The sequence below is a fragment of the Schistocerca serialis genome, chromosome 6, assembly GCF_023864345.2.
Source record: "Schistocerca serialis cubense isolate TAMUIC-IGC-003099 chromosome 6, iqSchSeri2.2, whole genome shotgun sequence".
Taxonomy (NCBI): domain Eukaryota; kingdom Metazoa; phylum Arthropoda; class Insecta; order Orthoptera; family Acrididae; genus Schistocerca; species Schistocerca serialis.
Genome location: NC_064643.1, coordinates 484,210,070 through 484,234,617, shown reverse-complemented (window position 1 = coordinate 484,234,617; position 24,548 = coordinate 484,210,070). Strand labels below are relative to the sequence as shown.

General features: G+C 39.3%; 1 protein-coding gene across 1 annotated transcript in view; it reads left to right on the top strand.

Moving 5' to 3' along the window:
• LOC126484401 (peroxisomal acyl-coenzyme A oxidase 3-like) overlaps nucleotides 1-24,548 on the top strand; it is a 144,028-nt gene that overhangs the window by 5,698 nt on the left and 113,782 nt on the right. Inside the window, exon 2 of the mRNA XM_050107901.1 lies at nucleotides 547-694. Within this exon, the coding sequence (XP_049963858.1) occupies nucleotides 547-694 (148 nt within the window). The remainder of the gene's footprint in view (nucleotides 1-546; nucleotides 695-24,548) is intronic.

Sequence of the window (24,548 nt, the reverse complement as noted above, 5' to 3'; positions counted from 1 at the left end):
GTTTTCGTAGCATATAAAATCCAGTCATGTAGTTATAAGCATCATAAAATATGATAATTGTACTCCATCAATGAAGCAATAACGTATTTTAAGATGTCAAACAAAAATACAAATAATGGGTGGCTCACATATTCACCTTCTGATGTGGTAGTTTTCCTCTGTCTTTCTCTTTGTCTTCATTGAAGTCCTGCTTAATTATTATACTAATAGCTTTTTGTGATCATTTTATTGAAATATTACATTTATTTTGTGTTTGGTTTTGAGGTAGAACAAAGAGCATCAGTGAAGAAATAACAATAAACAAAAACTATTGGTGCTGAAGAAACACGCACATTTACACTAGTTTTTTTAATATCTTAATATTTAATAACTTTCTGTTATGCTTTTCTTTGTAATGGATACTATTTCCTTGATTCCTTGAAAAGGAACTGATATCAGTGGGTATTAGCTTCTGATTTGTTTTCTAAAAAACTGGACCATTTTTTGTACTGAAACATTATTAATTATTACAATTTAGCTGTGTCTCATTGCTTTTGTGTTCACAAGGCTGGAGGTTGTTTTGGCCTCACTGAAATCTCACATGGAACAAATGCGAAAGGAATGAGACTAACAGCTACATATGATCCACAAACTCAAGAATTTGAGCTCCATGCACCTGACTTTGAAGCTGGCAAATGTTGGGTGGGAAGCCTAGGTAAGTTTTTATCTTTTCAGAATCAATACATAATGATGAACAAAGTGAATTTTTTGGGTTCTTTAATAAAAGATTTGTGGGTTGTAGTCGCTAAGAGAAAACACTATAGTCAATTAAATCAAAGTTTATACTGTGGCCAAATGAAGCATAAAGAATTTAATGAAGAGGAAATAGAATACATTATGCAATAAAAAGTAAAATTTCTTTCAGTAAATGTAGTAACATCCTCAAGGAAGACAGTACATCAGATATCAAAATTTATTATCAGCACTGTGTATTGTGAGTAAAGAACAGAAACATGTGACAAAGACTGTTGGCAGATTAACCTAAAGTATACAAATGGTAAGATGTACTAGATAATACCAACAGAAATATGGCAAGTAAAAAAGTAACTACAGAGGAAGACAGGCAAACAGACAGAGATACATAGGGAGGAATGAGAAGAGGGAGAAGAGAGGAAGTGGTATATGGAGACAGAGGGTAGGATGGAAGAATATGGTTGAATGAGTGGCAGTCTGGAATGATAACACCTGGTAAATACATCAAATTGCACATAGATGCAATGTTATCTGAGGGTGCCCATAGCTCAGACAATGGTTGATTTTTTAAATACCACAGTAAACCAAAAAGTAGCTATTATTCACCATCTAGAAGATTCAGATAGAAGCACTTGTGATCTCACTGTCATGAGCAGTGGGATATAAGACTACTCCTTCTTTATGTAATGAATGAAGTCAGCACTGTCTGAAGTTAGAGATATAGCATCCAGTACTGACCGTGAACATTACACCACCTGACATGCACCAAAGCACATGTCAGGTAATGTCCATACACATTCTTGCAGTTACCACAATGTTGCATTCATTATCCAACTCCATAGTGTAATGTTGCTTCATTCACTTGTCCTAATACATTTGGGTGTGACTCAATTTTACTACCAGTCTTCTACCCCAAAGTATCTAAATTTGGACAGCCTGAAAATGAAGTAGCTGAATTAATTGTTTTGATGATAACCTCCCAGGCTGCTGCTTCTTCTTGTGCAAGCTTATAAAAATACATTCCTGGAAATTGAAATAAGAACACCGTGAATTCATTGTCCCAGGAAGGGGAAACTTTATTGACACATTCCTGGTGTCAGATACATCACATGATCACACTGACAGAACCACAGGCACATAGACACAGGCAACAGAGCATGCACAATGTCGGCACTAGTACAGTGTATATCCACCTTTCGCAGCAATGCAGGCTGCTATTCTCCCATGGAGACGATCGTAGAGATGCTGGATGTAGTCCTGTGGAATGGCTTGCCATGCCATTTCCACCAGGCACCTCAGTTGGACCAGCGTTCATGCTGGACGTGCAGACCGCGTGAGACGACGCTTCATCCAGTCCCAAACATGCTCAATGGGGGACAGATCCGGAGATCTTGCTGGCCAGGGTAGTTGACTTACACCTTCTAGGGCACGTTGAGTGGCACGGGATACATGCGGACGTGCATTGTCCTGTTGGAATAGCAAGTTCCCTTGCCGGTCTAGGAATGGTAGAACGATGGGTTCGATGACGGTTTGCATGTACTGTTCACTATTCAGTGTCCCCTCGACGATCACCAGTGGTGTACGGCCAGTGTAGGAGATCGCTCCCCACACCATGATGCCGGGTGTTGGCCCTGTGTGCCTCGGTCGTATGCAGTCCTGATTGTGGCGCTCACCTGCACAGCGCCAAACACGCATACGACCATCATTGGCACCAAGGCAGAAGCGACTCTCATCACTGAAGACGACACGTCTCCATTCGTCCCTCCATTCACGCCTGTCGCGACACCACTGGAGGCGGGCTGCACGATGTTGGGGCATGAGCGGAAGACGGCCTAACGGTGTGCGGGACCGTAGCCCAGCTTCATGGAGACGGTTGCGAATGGTCCTCGCCGATACCCCAGGAGCAACAGTGTCCCTAATTTGCTGAGAAGTGGCGGTGCGGTCCCCTACGGCATTGCGTAGGATCCTACGGTCTTGGCGTGCATCCGTGCGTCGCTGCGGTCCGGTCCCAGGTCGACGGGCACGTGCACCTTCCGCCGACCACTGGCGACAACATCGATGTACTGTGGAGACCTCACGCCCCACGTGTTGAGCAATTCGGCGGTACGTCCACCCGGCCTCCCGCATGCCCACTATACGCCCTCGCTCAAAGTCCGTCAACTGCACATACGGTTCACGTCCACGCTGTCGCGGCATGCTACCAGTGTTAAAGACTGTGATGGAGCTCCGTATGCCACGGCAAACTGGCTGACACTGACAGCAGCGGTGCACAAATGCTGCGCAGCTAGCGCCATTCGACGGCCAACACCGTGGTTCCTGGTGTGTCCGCTGTGCCGTGCGTGTGATCATTGCTTGTACAGCCCTCTCGCAGTGTCCGGAGCAAGTATGGTGGGTCTGACACACCGGTGTCAATGTGTTCTTTTTTCCATTTCCAGGAGTGTAGGTTCTGGTAGCAGGTTTATGTTTGAAGTTTGCTTTTAAATAAATAGTCTGGGCCATGATGTCATTTTCTACCATATGGTTTAATTCCAGATTCTGATACACTTCCAAAACTGATTACAATATTCACATACATTACAACATGTCAGTTTGTAGAGTTACCCTCAACAAACACCCGCGTCCTTGTGTCCATGACAACCAAGTATGTCATCTGCATTGATGTGGTAAAGATCTCATAAAACCTCCAGGTTCAGGCTGAATTTGTTATTCTGGTTTTAGTTTACACACTTTTCAGACAGATTAATACTACTACAAAAACTAGAAAAATGTAAAACATACATGTTGACAATCATGATTACAGTAACTATTGGTAATTGGTAATTACTTATGGGAATATGATGTTTATGTTGTGTTGACATTGATATACTTCATTTGATTTGGATGTGTTTTCCACTCTGACTGTAAAATAGATGTTTTACAGTTTTGTGTTTTTCTATGAATAGGTTGCATCTGTGGTTCATGTTCCATATCAGACTTGACAAATAATAAAAGTAATTTTGATGTGAACAGTTTTGTGAATCAACTATGCTTTTAACTCAAAACTACAGCATAATTTTCATATCTCAAGTTTGGCTTTTTTCTATTTTGGATAGAACTGCAAAAACTTGGAAGCATTTCATTGTCTCTGTCTCCTAAGTTTCAGACAAGACATAAAGTCTGAAAAGGTAATTTAATTAAATATTAAGCATTATGCACAATGTGTAACTTTTGTCTTTTGGTTTGTTATTGAAATTAATATAGCTGTTTTTATTTTATCAAAGCTCAGAGATTTTTGTGCATGTAATATGTATCTTTTCTGTTTCAAAATTTGTGTTTTCCCAATAATTGTGCAGTTGCAAATTTGGTTGTAAGCCTACATTGAAGACAATTTTTGATAAGCTGTACTGTCATTTTACATTGATGATGCATGCTTTGTTTATTTGTTGTGATATCTTTCCAATTTTCAAGCTGCTAGGTTAGTTTCGTTATTGCTGCCATGCTGTTAATCATGGCTGCCCCATTGTCTATTTGCATCAATGAAGAGCAATGTTCAGTGATCTGTGTTTTATGGTCAGAAGGCGTATCAGAGGCTAAAATTCATCAAAGACTTTTGGTACAGTACAGGAACCATGTTTTGCCCCAACAGAGTGTCTACGAATGGATTGAAAAATTCCAAAAAGGTCTCACAAGTGTTACCCATGATGAAGAAGTTGGATGACTGATTACCACCACAAATGAAGAAACCATTGAATGTTACATTAAATGATTCTCTTAGACAGATGATTGACTATTGACAAAGTGGCACATCATCTGCAAATTAGTCATGGTTCTGCCTATGAAATCATCCACTACAGACTTGGGTTTCATAAAGTTTGTGTAAGGCGGGTCCCAAAACAACTCACACATCATTATGAGCTGGGGAATAAATGGTAGAGTATGAAATGGAAACATCCAAATTCGCCATGCAAGAGGAAGTTCAAGACCCAACCTTCTGCAGGTAAACTGGCGCTTACAGTTTTTTGGGACGCACAAGGTCCAGTACTGGAAAATTATGGGGAAAGGAGCACAACAATAAACATTGTACATTACAGCGAGATGCTTACTGCTAGGCTAAAGCTTGCAATTCGAAGCAAACACCGATGATTGCTGTCAAAAGGTGTTGTGTTGTTGCATGACAATGCCCGTTCACATACTGCAGTCCACATTGCTGAAACGCTCCAGAAACTCTAATTTGAAGTACTGGATCATCCTCCATATAGTCCCGATCTTGCCCCTTCTGACTATCACTTGTTTGGTCAACTCAAACAGGTATTAAGGGGCTGTTTATTTGCCTCAGCAAAGCAGTGAAAGAAGTGGTGCATTCCTGATTTGCTGCTCAACTAAGAACCTTCTTTTATGAGGGCATCAGGAAGCTTGTACAATGATGGACGAGGTGCGTTGAAATGCAAGGAGACTATGTCGAAAAATGATATTCTTGTAAGTTTTCTATTTGATTACAATAAAATTTTATAACTACTTTGCAGATAATAATTGACTTACCCTCATGCATAGAACTTATAGGGTGCCTACAGATGTTATGTGTCAAAATATTGTGGAACAGTTTGATCAGATTAAGTGGTAAGACCTATATGTCCTGAAGGTCATAAAGATGAACTAGAAAGCTGTAATGAATCTACCTATATCATATCCACAATGTCATAATGGGGAATATCATGGAGCATATACTCAATTGGTGCTGCATGTGGTCTGTTGGATGTGTTCAAAAGATATTACAACACTGGGTGGTCAGAAACAGTCTGAAAGGCTTGCAAGGGTGTTGCAGGGTAGGTTGTGCTGAGAAATAATTCTTAAGAAAATATTTCAATATGTTGCACCATTTCCAAGTTAATTAGCATTAAAGTTAGCCAATCAGACTGCTGCATCTGCAGAGACTGTGTTGCCAAATGGGGCTTTCAATATAATGGAAAATCAACTAGAGTTCCAAATTTCACTTTTTTATTTACTTGATTACTATTTTCTGGTTGAGATCCATTTTCAAATCATCCTACATGACAGAAAACCAAATTTACAATCACGTACAATGCAAGTATTACCAAATTTCTAAGCACATACCAAAAATACAGTACATATTGTTTTAAGATTTACTTAGCAGACAGTCAAAATGGTATTTCCAAAAAATATGAAAACCATATTAAAAATATACATGTATTATGAAGTGCAAATGGACAGTTACAGTGCCTACTCCTCCTGCTGCCATAAGGAAACCTCAAGAAGGCAGCACCCTGTTAGGACATTCTCCAGCCATCAAAAATACAACAGTTAATAAAATAACAATAGAAGTCAACAATAAAATTAATACTTTGAAAATCTTTACCAAAAACAGTCAAAACATCAAACTTAAAGTCACTGAACAGTGAATCGCAGCATTGCCACATATGGTGTATATGACAAAGTTGTATATCATGCTAACATGTAAAAAGCATGAACATAAACCACAACAATAGTATTAAAAAAAGCAATGTAATAGGACATTAAAAATCTTCATCATTTCTAACTCTTTACAAGTGCAAAAACTTTACCATCACCAACTTTACAAAATTAGGTGAAGATTAAACCTTTTTTTTCTGGATATGTCCAGGTAAAAATAGGTGTGAAACCATAAAGTTCTCTTTTGCAAAGCAACAAAAATGTACTTGCCATGGCGAAAGACATAACATAAACCCACTATTTACATTTTTGCCTTGTTTGCACACTGGACCCCCTTTTTGTGCTCCATCTACAGGACCCCTTCTACCTCATGTCCCAGCCCACCATCCTTTCCCTATCTCTTTCCCTGCCTCTGCCTCCATCTACAACCCCACTCCTACCCCATATACTCATGAGTGTGTTTATGTTACATCTTTCCTCAGGATGGCAAGTACAGGTTTGGTGCTTTGTGAAAGACAATTTTGCAGTTTAATATCTGTTTTTACCTGAGACATATCCATAAAAAATTGTTTTATCCTCATATAATTTATATAACAATTATGGCAAAGTTTTTATGCTTGTAAGGGGTTGGAACTGATGAAGATTTTCAATGCCCTGTTATTATGTTTTCTTTAAATACTTTCACATTCAATGATTTTTATATGCCAACATGGCATGCAACTTTGCATACACACACTAAGTGACGGTTTTTAGTAAAGATTTTAAAAGTATTAATTTTATTGTTGATTTTTACTGTTATTGTATTAACTGTTGTACTTTTGATAGTTGGAGAATATTGTAATAAATACATAAGGTTTCCTATATCTTGATAGGGTGCCCCCTTCCTAAGGTTTCCTTACAGCAGTGGAGTTCTACAGTGACAGTTACCTGTAAACACTATAACTGTACATTTGCACTTCATAATATGTATATATTTTTGACATGGTTTTGTATTTTTGGAAGTACCATTTTGTTTACCTGTTACATAAATCTTGAAATGATGTGTTCTGTATTTTTGATATGTGCTTAAAAACTTAGTAGTACCTGTACTGTACATGATCATAAATTTGATTTTCTGTCATGGAGGATGATTTCGAACTGGGTCTTGGCCGGAAACTAATCATCAAGTAAATAAAAAAAGTAAAATTTGCAGCTTTGGCTAGTTTTCTGTTATAGTGATTAACAGAAGTTGCTGACCTGCAACTATTCCAGCATGCTGGAAGTTCGTAAATGGATCTTCGCCTGTTTGCTTTCCTAAAACCAAACAAGAGAACAATACAAAAATTGGACATATGACGGTAGTAAGAATTGATCCCAAACCAAAGGCTGAGCAGCCTCATGCACTATCATCTATGTTACTAGAACAGCTGACACTGTGTCTGAGGAGCCACTTGAATTTGCACGTGCAACAGCCTGATTAGCTAACTTCATTGCTAATTGACTTAGAAAGGGTGCAGCATATCACTGTTTTTTTCTTATCAATCATTCTCCAGCCCAACGTATCCCGCAACAGGCTTACAAGCTTTTTAAACTGTTTCTAAGCAATCTGTGTAACTGTTAATCTGACCCTGCTGGAACCCTCCTATGCAGACTTCATTTGATAATTTTTTCACAAAAAAAGCCTCTGATGGTACTTTGAAGCTTAATTTTCTGATGCAACTATGTGTTTGGAGGTTTTCATATCACTTACCTTCACATGTATAACCCTTCCTTACACAGTGTTTGGCACTGTCATTTTAGATAATTTTGTGTTGAATATTTTGGCAATACAGGCTTTTATTTCAAGTGGAATATCATTGTTGTTGCAGTCAATAGCAGAGTAATTTAATTGACAATTAAGTCAGACATATGAATAATGTGCTCTCTCCTGTACCTCTCTACAGGAGCCAATGAGCAGTCTGAGTCTGGCTCAAGTAAATAGTGGGACCAGTCATTTGACTGGAGTGTATGTAACTGATCAGTGGCTTATGTTAACTGACAAGTAAATCGCAGCCTCTGACTAGTGCGCACACTACAGTGCTGTTGTATAGGGTGATGAGGAAATGGATGGGGCAGTCATTTGCTGAAAGACAGCAAATGCACATCAACACTGTGTTTTAAATATGCTTTCAATGTCATACTGAGAAGGACATTCACTGAAGTTTGTATAGATTTGCAGATTCTTCTTGCAAAAGTTACTTATCTTTGAATACTATTATATTTTACCATTGAAGAAACAATGCTATGTAACTGATTCTGTTTCCGTTTTACACATAAATGCTGTAGCTTGCACAGCCACCCCACATTGTTGTTGCTTGTGACATGTCTCTCTGTGTCAGAAAGCAGCTCTTGCAGCATGGCTTCAGTTGATAAAAGTCTACAGGGTTCCACAAGACAATATTCTTCACAAAAAAGGAATTGTTACCCTTTTAAAAGCAGTATACCAAAATGGAAATTTGTTTTTGTGACAGATTGAAAGCTGTCTTCCATTGCATGAATTCCCAATCATCTGCAAGTCATCCTGGATTCTGCTACAGCCTCATGGCACTACAGCCTTACCATTGACAACACTTTGATGCAGGCAGCCTCATGGATATTCTGATGTTCCAGTTATGTTGTATTTCTTTATTTTGCAGCAAAGCAGAATTTACATATCTTTTTTTTTTATCTTGTTTCACCTAAGAGGGTAATCTTTCAGTGTCATTTTGAGTGTAATGAATTGTAACTATATGAGACCCACAGTAACAGCATATTTTCTGAGTAAAGTATGACAGAGTGAAATCCAGAAAATCAGAAAAGAAAAGTTGGTTATGCAGTATTGTAGCTTCAACTATGATTTTTAATCATAAAATAAAAAATTTTTATACTTGACAAAGCATTTATTGCTGAAAATGTGGAGGAACAAAAATGAGCTATATGTAAGTTGTGTAGGCAGTCCAATGCCACAGATGTAGAGACGTGTACTCTCTACAGTCATTTAAAATGATTGCCACAAAGATTATTTTAATGATGAGGGACCAAAAAATAACCAAGTCTTGAGGTTCAAAAAAGTAAGGTTGTATTTACTTGAAAATTTCTGCAGACAATTGTATGTATTACATTGAGAAATTATGTACAAAAATGTATTTAAATGTGGGTTTTCCTGAAGTTCTTGTGGTATGATGAATACACACTGTAAGTTTGTTCACCTGGTTTTAATCCTATGATAGCCTTCGAAACATACTGCTGCTCTTTCAACCAAATTATAAAGTGTCATTGGCAAAAAAATTTGCTTTCCTTCTTAATTATGTCTCTTCTTCATTGGTGTGTCTACATTCATTACAGTCATTGTTGCATATTTACTGTTGACCTGTGGCTCTCCATCATGTCAGGTTCCACTTCAAGAGTTCTGTGTACTGTAAAGCAGATTTGATACACAAATTGTAAAAATAAAAAAGTCTCATATTTTTTTAATTATTTCATACAGTCAAATGACACAGACTGGGCATCAGAAAAGTGTGCCAGGGACTGACCTAATGCAGTTACAACAGGTTTAAAATAATCAGATTTGAATGCAAACACTGATTAAGTGAGACTTTCTGCAATGTACAATTTGAAGTTAATTGATTACATAAAACCAAATATGACATTAGCTACAAAATTACATAAATAACTTTTTGCGATAGTAATTCCAATGAAATTCCAAGTAAAAGAGATTTAATTGAGTAAGTTTCTTTCCACTAACAATGTCTTCCTTTTACATAATATTTTAGGATAACTATGATGTATTTAATGTTGATAATGTGAAAATTATGGTAGACATTACACTCTACACTCTGCCAAAAAGTCCTGTTCCTAATCTCTTTACAACAAGCTTACATAAATGTAATGTTTACATTATCCTATTTACATCATAGTTTTTGTAATTAGCACATTTGAAAAATAACATCATTTGTAAGTCAAAACTATTTTAAAATATTGTGTACATTTGTTTATTTGTCCATATAAATCTCTTTTTCAGTACATATATTGTACACAGGATATTGGACAGAAAACCTTTTTATCTATTGGCTTTTCGAATGTCAAACATATGTTATTTAAATTTTTAAAACAAATTGGTTTTATACAGTTAATAATTACAATTTTTTAAACAAATAGTGTATATTTATTACTTATTTCTACAATTAAAAATACAAATTACATTTTTTCTTGCATAAGATTCTGTGAGATTGAATAGTAGCAGTTTTTCAGAAGGTAGGCTGTCGCTGACTTTTTAAACCTCTGTAGTTCAGGAAGAGATTTTGTACATCTTGGTAATCTGTTGTATAGTTTTGTTCCTGCATGATACACACCGATTTGGCATAATGTAGTGTTACAATGATTAACATGTATGTCACTGTCTGACCTGGTACTGTAATCATGGACTCTTTTGTTTTGAGGAAAAAGGTTTTCTTTTCTCAGTATACATTTTCAGTTGCTGTGGTAAGACACCACATGATAAGGATGAGTTGCATATGTCCAATAAAGGTGAAATTATTTGTCTTGCTGTTATTTTTATAATATAATCTGGAATATCATCAATACCAGTTGAATAATTACTCTTCATTAAATTAATGGTATTTAGGAGCCCTGTTGTGTCTATTGGACTGATGAACATGGGTATATTATTTATTTCAATAGATGAAAGTTCTTTCCATGTTGTATTAGGTGGATTACCAAATTTTTCCTTCACTAATTTTCCAGAAACAGTTGCATAATAAGAATTGAAACTGTTTGCAACTGCCCTAGGGTCAGTGACATTCTTGCCATCATGTGATATCACAATATTTTTGTGAGTTGTCTTCTTCGCCATAAGATCGTGCACAGCTTTCCGCATGGACTTAGTTTTATTGGATGACTTCATAATATATTTGTCATTTTCCTTAATTTTTGCCTCTTTTATGAGACATTTCAAAACAACCTTGTATTTTATATATAAAAACAAAGATGAGGTGACTTACCGAACGAAAGCGCTGCCAGGTCGATAGACACACAAACAAACACAAACATACACACAAAATTCAAGCTTTCGCAACAAACTGTTGCCTCATCAGGAAAGAGGGAAGGAGAAGGGAAGACGAAAGGAAGTGGGTTTTAAGGGAGAGGGTAAGGAGTCATTCCAATCCCAGGAGCGGAAAGACTTACCTTTGGGGGGAAAAAGGACAGGTATACACTCGCACACACGCACATATCCATCCACACATACAGCCACAAGCAGATGCACATATCCATCCACACATACAGCCACAAGCAGACTGCTTGTGGCTGTATGTGTGGATGGATATGTGCGTGTGTGCGAGTGTATACCTGTCCTTTTTTCCCCCTAAGGTAAGTCTTTCCGCTCCCGGGATTGGAATGACTTCTTACCCTCTCCCTTAAAACCCACTTCCTTTCATCTTCCCCTCTCCTTCCCTCTTTCCTGATGAGGCAACAGTTTGTTGCGAAAGCTTGAATTTTGTGTGTATGTTTGTGTTTGTTTGTGTGTCTATCGACCTGCCAGCGCTTTCGTTCGGTAAGTCACCTCATCTTTGTTTTTATATATAATTTTTCCCACGTGGAATGTTTCCTTCTATTATATTGATATCATCAACCCTGTATTTTTTGACATAACTAAGAAATTCTGGACTGCTGTCAGTTTTATGACTGCAGAAAAAGTTCCCACTTCTTTTTACAAGATACTCTAATGCCTGATGTAATCCAGTTTTTGAATCCATCTGTGCTTTTGGAAATCACCTTTCTTTGTGGAAAAGCTATGTTAAAGTTGTGCTTGAAAATGTTCAAAAAATTTTCCATCTTTTCTTTGGTAATAGAGGTATCACATACTTCTCTCAAAGATTGTTCACTGATTAGATATTGGAAGTATTCAATATTTTTCCTACTATAAATCCTTTTATGGATAATATTTTGTACACTGGTCGAAAAGTGATATACAGGTACTGTTAGTAATTGCAAAAGGAGCTCACTACAACTGGTATCAAAGTTTTCTGATGTACACTTGTCCATGTTTACACATACCTGATCAAGGAGAGTGACACTAGTTTTTGTTACATGTGTTGGAGAGCTAACATCAGACAAAGACTGTAGGCTTTTATAATATTTAATAACTATTCCCTGTGAGGGCTATGGCTCAGAAAGCCAATACTAAAATCTTCACATATTACCACTGCTTTTCCAGTTGTCTTAAGTTTGCCTAAAGCATGGTCCAGTTTTTTGAAAAAAGCACTTATGTTGCTAACAGGAGATCTATACACACATAAAATAATAGTTTTTTCAGATGTTAATTCAACAGTTGAGATTTCAAAGTCTCTTTCACAACCAAGTTTTGAAACAAAGGCTATACTCTTATCATCTAACTTTTATTTTACATATATACAAGTCCCCCCGTGTTTTGCTTCCATTCTTCAAAAGCAGTTTGCAAGTTTAAATTGCAATATTCTTAAGTATTGAAAATACTTGTTTTGTAACCAGTGCTCACGAAAACGTTAAACTTAAACATCTTTCCATTCACTATTGAGGAGTATATTTATTTCATCAACTTTGTTTGTTAATGACTGTACATTCTGATGTACAGTCTTCATTGTTGTTTGGTGTTACAAAAATCACATATACCTCACATATGGATTGTGTTCTTCAGAAGTCAGTTTTCAGAATATTTGGTACCGTAACATAAACTGTTGTCGAATGTGGTATCAGTAGATTCTTATTGTGTACCTCCATTTTGCTACATTTCAGCTCATGGTTGCTTAATGATGTTTGTTTTCCAGCAATTGAATGATCTGAAGAACATATGTCAAATAATGTGCACCACACTGCACTAATTAATTTTCTTTTTCTTTATTTATAATCAGTTTTCCTTGTCCGATGATCAGCTTTGTTACAAGCAATAGCCTAAGTATTTGGAACAGGTAGACAGTTATGTTCATAGTCACTATATCACACAGTTCTCTGAAGACAAACTTGGATGCAAAATGTACCTGTTTGTCTAAATTGAGACTGTATACATGATATTAGTGAACTGTAAATTACATGTGTTCATGCAGACAGTTCCCAGATAGCAGTTGTACAGGTTGCAGCTCACTACAGAATATTTCTTGCAAAGCAAATTACATTTTTGTTGAATATTGCCTATTCACCAATGTAGATTTACAATCTACTGTCCACTGCATAATTCACAAAGATGTTCTCATTTTAACTAATTAGCATGGACTAATTAGTCATTGTTTATCATGACTATTTATAGATATGTGTATGATTAAAAATAAAAATTTGTTATTACATTTTGAAAACATCAAAGAAGTGAAATGGTTATACGAGATAATTAGTTTCATTAGTTTAAGAGGAGACTCGACTCAAAAATTTAACTTTTCTTCTGCTTTGTCAGTTTCAACCAAAATTTCAAAATCATGGCTGTCACATAAAGATGTAGTAATACCCAAGCTTTGAATGCCAGAACTTCTTTGGTTTGTGAGTTCTGAATTTTTGATATGATTTTAATAGTATTTTAGAAAACCAGCTTTTGATACCCAGACCTCAATTTTCACATTCCAGATTTTTTTGATACATTCATAAGACACTGTTCAACAATTCTCTTCATTCATTTTATGAGAAATGTTATTAATTTACTTTCAGTAGTACTTCAAGTTTCAAGCTAAAATTTTCTTTAATTATTGGTGCATTTTGGATAATATTAATACATAGAAGCATGCAGATGTTGTTGTTGTTGTGGTCTTCAGTCCAGAGACGGTTCGATGCAGCTCTTCATGCTACTCTATCCTGTGCAAGGCTCTTCATCTCCCAGTACCCACTGCAACCTACATCCTTCTGAATCTGTTAAGCGTATTCATCTCTTGGTCTCCCTCTACGATTTTTATCCTCCACGCTGCCCTCCAATACTAAATTGGTGATTCCTTGATGCCTCAGAATATGCCCTACCAACCAATCCCTTCTTCTAGTCAAGTTGTGCCACAAATTTCTCTTCTCTCCAATTCTATTCAGTACCTCCTCATTAGTTATGTGATCTACCCATCTAATCTTCGGCATTCTTCTGTAGCACCACATTTTGAAAGCTTCTATTCTCTTCTTGTCTAAACTATTTATTGTCCACCTTTCACATCCATATATGGCTACACTCCATACAAATACTTTCAGAAACGACTTCCTGGCACTTAAATCTATACTCGATGTTAACAAATTTCTCTTCTTCAGAAACGTTTTCCTTGCCATTGCCAGTCTACATTTTATATCCTCTCTACTTCAACCATCATCAGTTATTTTGTTCCCCAAATAGCAAAACTCCTTTACTACTTTAAGGGTCTCATTTCCTAATCTAATTCCCACAGCATCACCCGATTTAATTTGACTATATTCCATTACCCTCGTTTTGCTTTTGTTGATGTTCATCTTATATCCTTCTTTCAAGACACTGTGCATTCCATTCAGCTGCTCTTCCAGGTCCTTTGCTGTCTCTAATAGAATTACAATGTCATCAGCGAACCTTAAAGTTTTTATTTCTTCTCCATGGATTTTAATTCCTACTCTGAATTATTCTTTTGTTTCTTTCACTGCTTGCTCATACAGATTGAATAACATTGAGGATAGGCTACAACCCTGTCTCACTCCCTCCCCAACCACTGCTTCCCTTTCATGCCCCTTGACTCTTATAACTGCCATCTGGTTTCTGTGCAAATTGTAAATAGCCTTTCGCTCCCTGTAGTTTACCCCTGCCAACTTCAGAATTTGAAAGAGAGTTTTCCAGTCAACATTGTCTAAAGCTTTCTCTAGGTCTACAAATGCTAGAAATGTAGGTTTGCCTTTCCTTAATCTATTTTCTAAGATAAGTCATAGGGTCAGTATTGCCTCACATGTTCCAACATTTCTATGGAATCTAAACTGATATTCCCCGAGGTCAGCTTCTACCAGTTTTTCCATTCATCTGTAAAGAAGTCATGTCAATATTTTGCAGCTGCGGCTTATTAAACTGATAGTTCGGTAATTTTCACATCTGTCAACACCTACTTTCTTGGAATTATTATATTCTTCTTGAAGTCTGTGGATATTTCGCCTGTCTCATACATCTTGCTCACTAGAAGGTAGAGTTTTGTTAGGCCTGGCTCTACCAAGGCTGTCAGTAGTTCTAATGGAATATTGTCTACTTCTGGGGCCTTGTTTCGACTTAGGTCTTTCAGTGCTCTGTCAAACTCTTCGTGCAGTTTTCTATCTCCTATTTCATCTTCATCTGCATTCTCTTCCATTTCTATAATATTGTCCTCAAGAACATAGCCCTTGTATAGACCCTCTATATACTCCTTCCACCTTTCTGCTTTCCCTTCTTTGCTTAGAGCTGGGTCTCTTTAATTTTCCTGTAGGCAGTATCTATCTTACCCCTAGTGATATGTGTCTCTACATCCTTACATTTGTCCTCTAGCTATCCCCGCTTAGCCATTTTGCACTTTCTATCACTCTCATTTTTGAGACATTTGTATTCCTTTTTGCCTGCTTCATTTACTGCATTTTTATGTTTTCTCCTTTCATCAGTTAAATTCAATATCTCCTCTGTTACCCAAGGATTTCTATTAGACCTCATCTTTTTACCTACTTGATCCTCTGCTACCTTCACTGTTTCATCTCTCAAAGCTACCCATTCTTCTTCTACTGTATGCAGATACCTCAAGAATACTTCCTGCAAACATTTCATTGAGACTGGTGAATATTCAGGATAAAAATGTTGGCACTGAACTTAGGAAAACAAAAATTATGGATATCAAAGAATGGAAAATCCAGGATGGAATGTAACAATACCAGAAAAGGAAAGTTGCTACTCACCATATAGCAGAGATGCTGAGTCACAATAGGCACAACAAAAAGATTCACACAATTATAGCTTTCAGCCTTTAAGGCCTTTGTCAGCAGTAGACACACACACATTCATGCAAACGCAACTTGCACATACGTCTGCAGTCTCACAGAACTGAAACCACACTGAATTATGGAAAAACTGATTTAAAATGTTATTTAAAAATGAATGCTAATATAAGACACAAGCTCATTAAAGTTCACCAACACCATACATTATCCCTTGCTGCACCTGTAAGCCTTGTTCAAGATCAGTGTAGCCTTTAGTTGAATTTTTCCTTCTCCAGACAGCATCTTGTGGACTACTTGATCTGTTGTTGATCTCTAGATGAGCAGATGTTCTTCTGGAATGGTGATAAAGGATTGTTGGGACTCCTCCTTTCTTCAGGCTTCAAAACTTCCACATGGAACTGAGAAAATGTTTCTACAAGGCTCAAAAGGCTTTTTGTGCGGAGGAGGGGGAGGTTACACTTGGACCAAATAACACTGTGCATTTTGTATCTTTCCATCAGTGCACCTTGAGAGCAGTGCATCAGATGCAAGTCTCTGATAGGCAGGTACTATCCTGACCGCTGTGGCAACTGCCATGTGCCTCAGCCCCTCATGCAGTCCGTATTCAAATATTTCCTGGTAATTCACATACAACCAAATTATTTTGCGATCTGACAGTAAATTCTCATAAGATATAAAATGGCCATTAAAATTTATTGAAAAAATTTAAGTTTTAGTGTGGAGTATTCTCTTTGGAACCAGAAAAATCCAGGCTACAAAACTGTGATGCATTGTAAATCATAAATATTTCTTTGAAGAAAATATTTCCATAAATATCAAATGTACTGCTACTATCAGTAGTCTGGAAACTATACAATGAATAACAAATTTTAAAGAAATAAAGCATGAGCAAGAAATTAGCTGTTTTGTGTAATTATTTTGTATGTACTATTAACAAGACAAGGATAAACAGCAAAATTATATTGATGTCAGCAGGGGTATAAGAACAAGCAGCATAGCCTCATCTGGCTCTGTTGCAGTACAAATTTGATACACGCATCCCAGTGGTCGGAAAAGTTACAGTAAGATACTGTGTGATGAGACCATAGTGACTTTTTACCAAAGTCAAAACAGTATATCAAGATCTTTAGTATATTAAGAAGTACCTACAGTGAGATAGATGGCTAAGCTATATTTGGGATTCAAGGAAGTATCACTACCCTGGGACCAGAAGGCAAACAGTCTGAAATTCCCTGTCTCCCTGCTGAACAGTAACTACTTAGAAGGCTTCAATTTGAATAGCAAGAAAGCTCCACTTCCAGAAACACTGCTCTATAACCAGCACTAATGAATAGCATGAAATTTATGGTGGAAGTGCAGTACAGTCAACTCAGTGAATTGCTTTGTTCTTATTCCCTCTTTATAAGAATAATAACTATTAAGTGACAACAGACAATTAGGAGGGTGGAGGAGTGGATGACAGACACTCCTCTTAGATTCTTTCCAAATAAACCTTATCTGTGTCAGTTGTAAGTATTTTTCACTTACCTTAAGTACAGGTGGCAGAATGGGCCCTTAACTGAAAAAATAGATGTTTTCATGCCCCTAATTTATCAGAAATTTAGCTAGTTGGCATAATTATATGAGAAACTTGAACGTGGAAATGAAGAAAAAAGCTTTACGCAACCTCAAATGCTTCAGCTACAGTTCTAGGGGAATTGACAGTGTACATATGTCGCAGTTCTATAAGGCCATATGTGAGCAAGGTGGCATAGTGGTTAGCATATTGGATTTCCAGTCCCTGGCTAACTGTCCAGATTTAGGTTTCCTGTGGTTTCCCCAAATCAGTTAAAGCAATTTCTGGGGTTGTTGGTTTGACAGGGATACTGCCAACTTCCATCCCCATCTTTTCTCCAATCTGATTTTGCACACTGTCTCCAATGACTTGACACCAATGAGATATTAAATCCTAATCTTCCTTCCTTCCTTTTATAGGAGCATGTGGTCACAATTGGCTGAGCATATATATATAGTTGTGTCAAAGGAAACTTCAGTTGAGAAAACTAATAAATTATGAGAGAATTTTTAATCAGTTCTTTCCTCCAGGGCATGAAATGTGTAGTTCTGCCAACAGTGTGCCTATCAGCAGTTCTACATATTTCACATTCCAAAGGAAAGTGATGGGCAAAAATTCTGTCTCATAATTTATAAACATATGTAGTCTATAGCTCATCATGTTTATCATATCTAAAGACCTTAGATGTTACTCTTTATGATGGTGTTATGATAAAGATAGATACTTTTAAGATCACACCTTTACCTAGCCTTTACACCAAGTCCATAAATCTGCCACTATATAGCTTTGGTTCATCATGTCACATTGTGCATACACTGTAGTATTTTCTTACAACTGCAGTCACTGTCATACTGTTTCTTGCCCATTAATGGGAAAATACTATCAGTTATGATTAAAAAACCATTTTTTCTTCCATATATATAATTATTAGACAAATATCACCAACATAAAAAGTCTAAGCTACAATAGTCAGAGTTCTATGTTTTCATCTATGAGGTTCTGGGCAAAAGTTGATCTATACAGATTTTCTCCTTTTTATTGGAAAAGTAGTCATGGATTATAATTTTAAATGCTCTTCCAGTTTAGCCAATATATCTGGCTGGACAGCTTTTGTGGTTCATTTGATAAAAGCCAGATTTATTTCATACATTACTTATTGGTCGCTCATTGTGAACAAGTAACTGACTGGTTTTATTCTTAGTACAAAAGGTTGCTGTGATACCACACTGTTAAACAGAGTGTTGATTTGATAAGAAATATTGCCTAGAAAAGGAACAGGCATATAATTTTGTTTCTCTATATTGTGGAGTGAAGTAATGGGTTTAGATGTGAGGGAGAAGTTCGAGTCGGTTACACCAAACAATATTCCCATTGCAATAGTTCATTTATTCACCTCTTTACACAAGCAAGGCTTACACAGAACTAACATGGCGGTTTCGCCCAAAGATAATCTTAGTTTAGTTCGAAGACGATACTCAGATCGATGCTGATGTCGACCTCATTGACGCCCCATAGCCCCCCCCCCCCCCCCCTGCAGTACGGAGTACTCTAGAGAGGCTGGGGGGGGAGGGGTGACTATGCCATCGGAAGGGGTGGTCCACTGGAGGCGGACCACAGTCAGCTCGACAGCGTTGTCGGGGAGCTGTGTCAGTAGATGTCATGAAGGAAGGTTCGGCCACCGAACCTGGAAGTCGTTGAAGTGCGCCGGGCGTCATACTGGGTGTGCTGGTCATGTGGCGACAGGGAAGCCGGCTGGTTGCAGGTGGAATGGAGTGATGACGACGATGTCTCCGGTGGGCGTGGCGAACACACGAAGTATGTCCAGGTCGACGTCGGGCGACAGGGGAACACATTTCACCAGGTGGCATGGAATGGTGGAGGTTGTGTCATGAGCACCAGATGAAGGGAAACACACAACAAACAGTGTGTCATCATGTAGTATTATAGAGATGTCATGGATTATGTCCAGGGGGACAGGCACAAACACTCAAGCGAGGGCACGTTCAAGATGGGAGGCGTGAGAAACCTTGACAGGGCGAGGCAGGCGACGGGGGAGAGGTTGAAGGGACCAGCGAAGGGCCCAGCAACGAGGGCATGATTGTAGGTAAACTTGACGTGGGGATCATGTGATCACTTGACGGAGTGCGTGAGACCGGAGTAGAGGGCGAGGTCGGAGAAGAGCTCGACGATTGGAGCTGGAAGTCACACGACCGAGTGTGTAATTCCGACGTGGAGAGAGTGGTCGGAGCATCGTGAGCCATGACAGTGAGTGGTGTGGTCGTGGCCTGAAGGGGGGTAGAAGTGGGCTCGACATGAGCAGGCTTGAGTCTGTTGAGAGAGACTGAACAGCTGAATCTTTTATCTGGATGTCATAGATGTTGGCTGAGAGCCGGAGAAATTGGTATGGGTCGGTATATGGAGGTTGGAGGGGAGCACGGACAGTGTCATCTCGGAGCATGACATACTCACAAATGTCCAGAGATTTCAGGACGTGAACCTTAGGGTGGGAATGGCTGGTGGGTGGAGGGATTTGGAGGTTGATGAAGTGGCGTCTGACGTTGTCAATGAAGGAAGGTAAGTCAGACCGAGGGAGAGAAGCAGAAGGGCTCGCAAGTTCACCAGGGAGAACTATGTTCTGGCCGTATATGAACTTGGCTATTGTGTCTTTGATGTCTTCCTTATAGATCGCATGAATGTCAAGTAGCACAAGGAGAAGGGAGTCTTGGATGGGTGATGAAACATGGCGTTTTGCACTAGGTCCAGTGAAAGTTTGCGGTGTCGCAAGAGGTCAATGCCTAGTATAGGTACGTCAATTTCACACACTAAAATAGTCCACTCGAGTTTGCAGTTTGCGGAGAGTGAGACGACGTGTGAAGTTGAACCCGAGCATTGTAGTTTGGTTGAATTCACGGCTTGCAGTGAAGTATGATGAGGGCGGATGTTCGACGACGCTAAGGATGTGGATAGCAGTGAAACATCAACGCCTGTGTCCACTAGGAAAGGGTATCCTGACGAAATGTCTTTAATGTAAACTCGTCCACAATTATCCGGTCGTTCCCGGACAGAATGTAGCACTGGGGGGTGCCTGTCATGTTGTGTGCAGGAGGCATTTGGGAAGTAGCAGGGTGGTCTGCAGTTCCGTGCCGCCTCACCAAACCATGTGTGGAAGTAACAGTACGGGTGGTGCATTTGCATTTCCTGCAGGATGTTCGTTGCCAGTGGCAGTGGCTGAGGTTCGGTGGTCGCAGCAGGCTCTGTTGCAGGAGGGGGCATGACGGTGGGTGGAGCCAGTGATGTCCCAGTAGCTTGTTTACTGCTTTCCATAGCGAGCAGAACGGTCGGCACAGTGCGGCCCCGGCCCCGTCCAGCCACAGGACGACGAGCCTGAACATGAGACTTGTCAGGTAGGCAGTGGCTGGCGAAATTGAGCAGTGTTGCATCATGTAGCTTTTCAGCAATTGTCACTGTTTGCTTTACAGGTTCGGGAGGCCTCTGAGCCAGAGTAAAGTGGATGTGAGGAGATAGTTTATCTGATCAGATGGCAAGGAGAGCTGTATCCGAGAGTAGATCAGTGCTGACCAGGGCGCGTAGCCGTCTCCAAAGTTGGGAAGGTTTGTCGTTGCCTAGTTGCTAAATGTGGAGCACTTGCCGTATTGCTGCCTCAGTTGAGCGTGCAAGCTGACGTAGAACTGCCTCTTTGGCTAGAGTGTACCGGGTAGATGAATCTGGGACGTCAGGTCAGCAATCAAGTCCTCCTGGTTGTGCAGGTGGGTGATAAGGCACAGAAACCAGGCTGACTCATCAAGTTTGTAATGGTTGAACACTTTGTCCACAATTTTGAACCAGGTTGTTGCTCTGTCGGGATTAAACAGCGGCAGCATCACCATGTGTTGTAGAATGTTCGGAACAACAGGTTGAGTTGAATTCATTGGGGCACTTCCTGAAACAAGCTGTTGTTGCTGTAGTATTCCAGGAGAGTGTGCCTCCCAGGGATCTGGCGATGACGGCTGGTCGGGTGACAGCGTGAAGGTGACGCGTTGTTGTTGAGCATGATCTGTTGCAACGCGGAAGGGCAATGTGGGTGAGACACCGTAATGTGTCAATTGTGGTTGCGGAAGCTCAACACGTTGCAGTTGTGTTCGGATTGACGTGTCGCGGAAGAGCGATGCAAATGAGGCACCAGGATGTACCGAGAATGGTAGCGGAAGCTTGACTGGTGCCGGCTGTCCAGAAGCACAGTGCGGAAAATGATGTTGAACGTCGGACGGAATGTGTGAATGTCATGGCACAAAACTCTGAGGTGTAGCAGTGGGATGGAGATGGAGGTCAGGCACAAATAACAAGTTATTGTTCCTGTTGCAAGCCGAGGTATTGAAGCAGGAAGGCATGTGCTGATGCTTAACCAAGGCAGGCGCAGGTATGGTCGGATGCTGAGGAGGTAGACCTGTGAACAAAGCAATTCCAGCCATGTGGCAGGAATCCACGTGGTACTGCACGAATTGCGGCATGGCAAATCGTTGTCCTGGGGGTGGTAGGTTGTCCAACGAAGCATTTGCAGAAATCGGCGTTGGTCCTGCACTGCACAGAGATCCGTAAGAGGTGACTGCACCGTCGATGAGGGAGGGCACATGTGGTGGGAACAAAGGTGTCAGACAGCCAGAGTCATGCTCACTCCTAGCCTCACTTATTGTTGCAGGCTCGAAAACATCCAGCAAAATTGGCGTTATCGGCGAGTGAGAGGCATCGTGTTGCAGTCATGGCGAGTGTACATCGCCCGCAACACAATGCATGTCAATCACAAAATCCGGCGTTAGGCATGGGCCGAAGTCATTGTTCGAATGCTGTGTCGAAGTAATACACGTGACCATAACTGATGCGGAGGCTGCGGACACAGTAAAATGGCGAAAACGGAAGACATTACAACACGCAGTCACCAGTGAGGCAGAAGTTCGGGTCAGTTACACCAAACAATACTCCCATTGCAATAGTTCATTTATTCACCTCTTTACACAAACAAGGCTAACACAGAATTAACATGGCGGTTTCGCCCAAAGATAATCTTAGTTTAGTTCGAAGACTATACTTAGATCGATGCTAGTATTGACCTCATTGGCGCCACAGATGTAAGTGTACTTTGTTTAAATAATTTCTGTATTAAATTGGGATCAATTCCATTTTTAGCTGTCACACATTCCAAATTTGGCAACTCTTTCTGAACAGCATCAATAGAGAGTGGAATCTGAAAAGTCTGTCAGTCACAGAGTTGAAATAGCTAATTTTATGACTTACTGGATAACAAGAGGTACTGCAAACAATAGCAACAGTAGTAGTAGGTTTCCTAAATATATCAACGGAAATGTTATTGTCTTTGATTTTGATGGACAAATCTAAGCAATTAATACTACTGTATCATCTTGTAATTCATAGGTGAAGTTGATATTATTATGGAGGCTCTTTAAAGTTTCCTGGATGTGTGCTATGTTGGCAGGTAACCCTTGGTTTTTAAAAAGATATCATCAATGTATCTTTTATAGAAGATTTTATTTTTACCAATGTTAGGGAACTGATTAAAAAATTTGTTTTCCAAGATGTTTGATGTTAATGAAGTTATTGGCCATACACCCACCTAGACAGTTGCCCATAGCTAATCCTTCTTCTTCTTGATACGGTTTATTATTGAAGGAGAAAATATTGTATCTAAGTGCAGTGTGCAATAAACTAACAAATTCATCTATTTTGTCATTTGTGTTTTAAAATTAATTTCAGTGGTTTGGTTTCCACAACAGGTACTTTGGTATACCAATTTTCAATAACAAATGATTCTAAGATTGAGTTGTTGAGTTGTTTATTGTTGCTAAGAGCATCACTATATCCCTTAGGATTTTTGAATGTGTAAAAGTTTTCATATTTATAAAACTTATCTAATAAAACTTTTAGTTTTTTACATAGCTGATAAGTAGCTATGTCCATAGGATTAACTACTGATCTAATGAACCAGTGTCATTTATGAATCTTTACTTGTGCTCTTAGTGAAGGAGTTCTAGGAATCATGTAAATAAGTTTATGTTTATCTTTTGGGTGAAACAGGTGCTGCTAGTATTAACTGCTTCCCTAATTTTGTTGTTACAAGCTTCACCAAATTACTATTTGCTAGCATAATGTGGTAAACATTAAAAAACTTCTCTGTTTTTTCCACATAGTCCTTTATATACATAATCACTACCCTTGTTTGGTTTGATTATTGGTACATCATTATTTTTAAGTTTATTATTATTAGTTTGGGCATGATGTCTGTTCTTGTTGTTTGGTTTCTTTATACCATTCTTGTACAGGCGCTATGAACCACATGGGCACAGCAATACGCTGCATGAATTTTGTTGTTGACACTCACTAGTAATGCAAATACACTCCTGGAAATTGAAATAAGAACACCGTGAATTCATCGTCCCAGGAAGGGGAAACTTTATTGACACATTCCTGGGGTCAGATACATCACATGATCACACTGACAGAACCACAGGCACATAGACACAGGCAACAGAGCATGCACAATGTCGGCACTAGTACAGTGTATATCCACCTTTCGCAGCAATGCAGGCTGCTATTCTCCCATGGAGACGATCGTAGAGATGCTGGATGTAGTCCTGTGGAACGGCTTGCCATGCCATTTCCACCTGGCGCCTCAGTTGGACCAGCATTCGTGCTGGACGTGCAGACCGCGTGAGACGATGCTTCATCCAGTCCCAGACATGCTCAATGGGGGACAGATCCGGAGATCTTGCTGGCCAGGGTAGTTGACTTACACCTTCTAGAGCACGTTGGGTGGCACGGGATACATGCGGACGTGCATTGCCTGTTGGAACAGCAAGTTCCCTTGCCGGTCTAGGAATGGTAGAACGATGGGTTCGATGACAGTTTGGATGTACCGTGCACTATTCAGTGTCCCCTCGACGAT